At 43.7% G+C, this 7,091-nt stretch overlaps 1 protein-coding gene across 2 annotated transcripts; it reads left to right on the top strand.

The window, feature by feature from the left end:
- The first annotated feature begins 348 nt into the window (after positions 1–348).
- Positions 349–6,868, top strand: Tmem18 (transmembrane protein 18). Of its 2 annotated transcripts, none has more exons than XM_004656869.2 (5): positions 349–487; positions 1,132–1,252; positions 2,737–2,791; positions 4,289–4,382; positions 4,466–6,868. In XM_004656869.2, the coding sequence occupies exons 1-5, from the start codon at positions 431–433 to the stop codon at positions 4,556–4,558; spliced, it is 420 nt and encodes a 139-aa protein (XP_004656926.1). In that variant the 5' UTR covers positions 349–430; the 3' UTR covers positions 4,559–6,868. The 2 variants fall into 2 exon arrangements, with proteins under 2 accessions (XP_004656926.1, XP_044999946.1); XM_045144011.1 differs by having other exon boundaries at positions 352–463.
- The last annotated feature ends 223 nt before the right edge of the window (positions 6,869–7,091 follow it).

The raw sequence follows: 7,091 nt of genomic DNA, 5'->3' as shown, positions 1-7,091 counted from the left end.
CTAGTGTTAGCCTGGATCAGTGGGAGAAGCGCAGTATCCATCCAAGGTCTGTGAAATTGAGGCAGTAAAGTACCAACTAACAACTTTTACACCTCTCATAGCTTACTAAAACGGAATGCCTTGAGAACTGTCACTAAATAAATAAAAGAGGCCGGGTGTGGAGGTGCACACCTTTAATCCTAGCACTTGGGAGGCAGAGGTACGAGGATCGCTGTGAGCGCGAGGCCACTCTGAGAGTATAGAGTGAACTCCAGGTCAGCCTGGGCTGGAGGGAGACCCTACTCGAAACTCTCACCGCGGTCCCGGAAATCAGTCTAGTTCAGAACTCTCGCGACAAGTGCTGATCTCGCGAGAAGAGAGCGGAGCCTTGACTGGTGGTAGTGCCGGTAAACGGTTCCAGTCGGTGGCGAGGAGGCGTCTCACGGGCGCCATGCCAAGCCCGTTCTCGGTCGGAAGCTTCCCCGTGAGCATCCCCGCGGTGATCATGGTAACTCGCGGTGTCGGTAGCGGGGCTGAGGCGGGCGCGCGATCGGGGCCGCCCTGGGGTTCGCGGCGGGACCGGCGTGTGCACTGCGCCGGCGCGGGCCGGGAGCTGCGCGCGCCTGCGCTGTGTCCGCGCATTCAGCGCTCTGGACCCGCAGCATCCGTGTGCCTCAGGACTTGGGTTCTAGCCTAGCAGCCTCCGCGTGGGTCTTAGGCGTGCTGTCCTGCTGGTGTAAAGCGGCAGAGACGCCGAGAGAACTGCACTCCGAGGCGTTTCTTGGTGCCTCCAGGACCTGCGGCACGTCTTGACAGGGAAGGTCCCTGGCCAGAGAATGGAAAAACTGAGCAGCCTGCGTTGAGACCTGCTTGTCAGATGGGGACAAAGGGGGATCTGAGCCTGGGGTGTGGGCATTGCCCACTTGTGAAGCAGCTTTCCCCTTTCATAGGCATGCAGTTGAGGTATTGCTATTTTCTTTCCCTTCCTTTCTTTTCCTGCCCTCATGTCTGTCAGAGGGCTGGCCCTGTTTTGTGTCAGGGTGCCTAGCCGCGAACTTGGGAAGGAACCTACTGTTTTTACCCAGAAGAAAGTGGTGTACCACCTGGCACCCTCCCCCCCCCCCCCAGTCTTATAATAGTGTGTCCTCACAGGAGACAGACTGGACTGAACCATGGCTACTGGGGCTCGCCCTGTTCCACGTTCTCTGCCTGTTCCTCACATGCTTCTCATCACAAAGGTATAAACTACAAATTGGACACTTTCTGTGCCTAGGTGAGTAGCAGAGAATTGAATTACTGTGCTGATTGCTATGGTGTTCCCCCTCTCTCCCTCTCTGTATTGTGTATTCACAATTCATAATGTAGCTGCGTGGAATGATGGAGGAAGTTTACACAGAAAAACAAAAGTCTTGGTACTGGTGTACACGAGTACTTGGTAAAAGCTGAGTAAGAAAAGGTAAGGAGCAGCTGGCTGGCCCAGGCATGAAGTCTTCCCCAAGTGTAGGCAGGTGCACACACAAGGTTGGAGATGCCTGTGACGCAGGATCAGAAGCTTGATACAGCAGCCTGCTATCTACCCAGTGCTGAGTACTTTCAGGCGTGCTGGATAAAACTGTTTTGATTTTGTGGATGTTTTGCTTAGTAACTAAAAGTGGTGCAGACAATTTTAGGCAAATTTAGTCAACACCTTGCATGCCAGATAGAGATTCTAAACAAGCAATTATTGGAAGCAAGCAAGTGAGGCAATGAGCTCTGGCATTGCAGAAATACCTCTGAACATTTAGGTGAGGGATTTACTACTTCCAGTCCTCATTCTAGAGTCTGCCAAGTTGTGTTTCAGCACGTGGGAGGCTGAGGTAAGAGGATTGGCTACATCTGAGGCTAATCTGGCTACAGAGTGAGGTAGCCAAGGCTAGAGTGAGACCCTGATTACAGAAAAATATACCAGGGATAGAGTATACAGTGGTGAGCAAAGTAGGCACCTAAGTTTAATGGAACCTAAGCTTACTGAATTTTACATTCAGTAGATACAGACCTAATTGCACTGCTGCCAACCGTGGTGACCATTCTCATGAGAAGGGCACAGTGAAACATGCTGCATGGTATGACAGGTCCCTGCAGGACAGCTTACCCTATAGTATAGAGGAACACAGGTATGAGCAGGCAGATGGGGTGGGTGAGTATTCTGTGCAGAGAGGTTACACATATAAACACCCTGAGGTAAGTATCTTGGAAGAGGGAAGCCTCATGAGATGGCCTTATAGAGGCAATTATGAACAACTTTCTAAGCTTAAAAACTGTGTGTAGGTTCATGATATTGAAGAGAAATGACCATGGTCACCCTTGGAAAACCATAGACCGTGTCCTGTGTGCTTGCCATGCTTTGTAGCAAAGTAGGGGTTAGTGTTACTTCATCCATTTTCACAAGTCAGGTCTGCTAAGGCTCCATGAGCTCTGGGCTTTCTATGTGTATCTTCTGCCAGGTGGTCCTGCTAGGGCTTTGATTAAGACCCTTGGGGATCTTGGTCATGTGTTAATCTTTTCTTTCTTTGTTTTCCAGTTAAATATGCATTTTCTGTAACTTAACATTGTTATATAATCCTCACCTCCTTATCATAGATAAAATGGAAATTGCACTTTTCAGCAGACTTTTGGTATTCTGTGGTATTTATCTATGATATGCATAGAGAATGTACCTTGCTATATCATGATTAGTAATTGGTCATGAATTCTAACACAGTTTCTGTCTTTTTTCAGTGGTGTTGGTCTATTGTGCTGAATATATTAATGAAGTGGCTGCAATGAACTGGAGGTAAAGTCAGCTGTCTGTCTTCTTGACTCTAAGGTTTCCTCTGCATTAGTGTTACTGAGAGCTCTGCAAGCAAGATGTCAGACTTACAGGGTGTAGTGGGGTTCTTTAGAGGTCAGAACTTAAAGAAGGAATGTGTATTATAAAAGGGATTTATTAGGTTAGCTGACAGGATACAGGCTGGGTAGTCCAGCAGTAACCATCTTTAGGCTGGAGGGTCAGAGAAACCAGTCCATAAGGCTGGATGCCTCAGCAGTCTCAATCTTTAACTGATGGCCTGGAGGATTCCTGAAGGACCCAGGTCTTCAGTACATGTTGGAAGACTGATTAACCTGAGTTCCAGTGTCTATGAAGGACAACAGCAACAGGTTGGCTGCATGTATCAGCAAGTAGCGGGGGTAGACAGACAAAAGACCCTGTTTTCTTATAAAGCTTATACATAGTCCACCACCAGAAGGGCCATTCACTCTGGAGAAAGGTCGTCCTCTATGCATCCTTTCTGGAAACACTTCTCACAGACACACAAAAGCACATCTCTTACTTGTCCCCTAATGTCATCAAGTTGATACTATAATTTAGATACCAGGAATACATAAACATAAACATTGCAGCACCTTTTGCATGGGTGGGCTTAGGCAGATAACTTTGTTGAGAATGGTATAAATTTTGTTGACTGTGCTATACCATTCCCAGTTAGATGCTTTCAGACCATGAGAGAACATACAGTGTTGTTTGTTTTGATTTTGTTTTTCAAAGCAGGGTTTCATTCTACTCCTGACTGATCTGGAATTCACTGTGTAGTCTCAGGGTACCCTCAAACTCATGGTGATCATTCTGCCTCTGCCCCCAAGTGATGCAATTATAAAGTATTTGATTGAGTTGTAGAATTTCAGAAGGTGGAATTTCTGAATGTGCTGAGTTGATGTTATTTCTAGGGCAGAAGGTGGTGCCCCGGAGAGACCTTTCTCTTATCCTGTGTTCTCTCTTGCTCTCAGAAACATCCTCCCTATCTGGGCAATGCTAGACTCCTCAGAACACGGGCCCCATCTCAGTATTGAGTACACTTCTGAACATTCCAGAGTATCCCCCACATGAACATGCATGCACTCATACCCCAAAAGCATCCATGCAAAATAATAAGTCTATGCACAGTATCTTGAGTATCTGTAGTGGTGATGCAGCTGCTATTCATCATTATTGGAAAGCATTAAAACTATTTCTGTACAGTTGTAAGAAGTTGAGTAATTTGTGTCTTAGAATTGATGCAAAATCTGCAGCTAATCAGCTAATCAGGTCATGGAATTGTCCCAGTGACTTAAATCATTCTCGGATTAACTGCTGTTCCACTACCACCCTCCAGGACTGAGGACCCTGGTATATATATGTGTGCGTGTGTGTGTGTGTATCTGTGTGTGTGTGTGTGTGTGTGTGTGTGTGTGTGTGTGTATATATATATATATATATATATATATATATGATTTTTTTTCTCCCCTAAAATAGATTATTTTCAAAATACCAGTACTTTGACTCCCGAGGGATGTTCATCTCCATCGTGTTCTCAGCACCATTGCTGTTCAATGCAATGGTCATTGTGGTATGTATGTTGTAGGCTTTTATAGCTTGACTTTTTTCAGACATATGCTTCCCAATTTAATCATCTCTCCAAATGATTTTTAGATTATGTGGGTACGCAAGACATTGAATATAATGACTGACCTGAAGAACTTGCAAGAAAGTAGAAAAGAGAAGAAAAAGAGAAGAAAGGAGTAATGGCAGAGCTGTTGCTTTGGATCTTGTATTAATTTTTCCCTCTGCCTTGGTTATTTCCATTGTGAAGGTGGGTGTGGCCCAAGTACCCTTTATTAGCTGACTTATGGTTTGGAAAATGGTATTTGGATTTGATATTCACAATGGTTGGAGCATTCCTTAAGGCTTTCTCCTAAAACCAGCATCAGTCTGTCACCAGAATGTTTACTGAACTTGAATCCATCTTTAGCATGCTTGGTTCTTTCTGGTTCTGCCATGGGAAGAAGTGAAAAGTCCTGCACAGTCCAGCACCATGTGCTGATACATCTCACTATGTAACAATTCAGCTGTAAAGACTCACTCAATTTTGAGTATAGGAACTGAAATAAACAATACCATCCTCCTGTGGTACCGTCACCTGGTCATCTTAATGTTTCCAGCTTGCAGTGGCTCTTGGGGTGGTTTTGCCCCTTGGAACTTCTAATACAGTTTGGTGGAACTTGCCTGTCGCCAGAGGTGGATATAGTGCTTCTTTCTAGTGAGTAATGCCCGTGAAGTTGCCAAAATCTTCAGGGCACAGAAGAACCCCCACCAGGCAGCATTGTCCCGCACATAATGTCAGCTCTACCCAGGTTGAGCAGCCTATGAGAAAGGTCTGAAAAGAATTCAGTATGTCTCAGTTACCATGAGGCAAGGCCTCTAAGGAACAGAGTTGGGTCTCAGCCATTGGAAAGTTTTTTGTTTTAAAATACTGAGACAGAATAAAAGCTGTAAAGTTGAGACTGCATGGAAGACATGTTGAATGAACTGTTTAGTTTTGTTTTTGTTTTTTTGGTGTTTTTTGCCAGATGTAAAAGTACATATACAGGCATACATAGTGAACAATTTAGCTGTCTCCACACAGTCTATGACAAGCACAAATAGTTTCTGTTCTTCCTGAGGTTACATCTTGTGCAGTTACAGTCTGTTGAACAAGGAGTAGGACATACTGTCATTGTACTTATGCTCTGTTGGACATACTCAGCCCTGGAACATGGAGCAGTGGTCAGGGATGACAGGTGACCAGAGACCCAGACATAAAAATAGTATTCAGTAAGGGCGATGCTGGGACTCTTAGCCTTAGTTTAAAGAAATAGTGTGTGAATTGTGTCATGGATTTTAGTAGGTTTTTTTTCTTGCTATAAAGTTCTTTAAAAAATCTAAATGAAAGTATTTAAAAATCTAAAAGTAGACAGATTGATAAAGTCCAAAAGAATGTTCTGAAATCCAGATATGTAAATTTTTAAATTGTTAAGAGTGTCAAGCTCCTGGTAGAGAGTCTGCTGATCAGGATCTCAGGGAAGCCTCTGCAACTTCTGATCTGAATTAGGTTTCCTGTCCTTCCCCAACTGGTTACTCATTCACATCGAACACCAAAATAAATAAATAAAAATAATAATAGTACGAGTGACCATATGAAGTTACAGACATTGTGTCTGAGGATTTATCGTTGTATCTGCATTTCTGAAAGTTGCTAGTTTAATGTGCTAAATCATTATGGCTCTAAGAGAAAGAGTTTACAAGTCCCCAGTTTGCTTCACAGAAAACGAAAAGAATGAATGACTGTGACTGAACAAAGCTATAATAAGATAATGGTGAGTAGGTATGGAGCTTGCTAACAAGTCTGTTCCCCTCAGGTCTTTGTATCCAAAACTGGTTAAGCAGAGTGGCTCAGAATGGTTCAGGCATCTGAGTTCTGGCATCATCCACCTCAGCTTTGTGGGCATTGAGTGTGGCTAGGAAGAGAGCAATCCAGGCATTAGGGAATTTGCATTTGTCACAATTAAGACATTATACTGTCAGGCTTCGGACCATTGGACTGAATTTAGTTTTCCTCTGATAAAATTGTCCAATAGTATTTGTTTTGTACTGAGTTGGTGTTTATAACTGAGACTGTATATAACCATGACCTTGGCTTTGGTGCTTTCTGTACCTACCTATGCTTAGTTTTTCAGGCAGTTGTATGTTACAAAACAAATGTTTTATCTTTTCAGTGAAGCTCATGTTTGGTGGCTGCCTGGAACTTTCTTAATATCTTGTCCTGGGAAAACTGCAAGCCAGAATTACTAACAAACAGTTGGGTAATTCATAAAACATGCCTCAGGTTTGCAGATGTGAGTATGTTGTGGTCACTCTGCAGGGAAAGGTTCATGGGTGATGTGATAAACTTAAGGAAACAAATGCTCTTATGGTACACTTATGAACAAAGGGAAGGAAAGGCATGTAAAAATCTCTTACACATTCCTGCCCTTAAATTTGTTGATTGTTATACAATAAAACATGTTTCATAATAAAGTGTGATTTCCCATGTTATGTTTTGAATCCAACCTAGAGCAGCATTCCCTGTGGCTCTGGCTTCTGCTGTGTCCCTTACAGAAAAATCCAGTGTTGTCAACATCAATAGAAAAATGTCAACTCAGGCATGGAGCTATGTGTACAAATGAAAAAAAACATATGTGAACCATGATTAACATACCATGAGAAATACAGTGATGAGGCTGTCAGCACATCCTCCCAT

Source organism: Jaculus jaculus, chromosome 2 (assembly GCF_020740685.1).
Source record: "Jaculus jaculus isolate mJacJac1 chromosome 2, mJacJac1.mat.Y.cur, whole genome shotgun sequence".
NCBI lineage: Eukaryota > Metazoa > Chordata > Mammalia > Rodentia > Dipodidae > Jaculus > Jaculus jaculus.
Note: the sequence above shows the minus strand (reverse complement) of the source record. Positions and strands in the feature narration are given on the sequence as shown.

Excerpts from the sequence above, each read along its gene's own strand:
- Tmem18 (XM_004656869.2), top strand. The coding sequence starts at position 431 with ATGCCAAGCCCGTTCTCGGTCGGAAGCTTCCCCGTGAGCATCCCCGCG. Across the intron at positions 488-1,131 it reads GCATCCCCGCGGTGATCATG|GAGACAGACTGGACTGAACC; the intron begins GTAACTCGCGGT and ends GTGTCCTCACAG. Across the intron at positions 1,253-2,736 it reads TGGACACTTTCTGTGCCTAG|TGGTGTTGGTCTATTGTGCT; the intron begins GTGAGTAGCAGA and ends GTCTTTTTTCAG.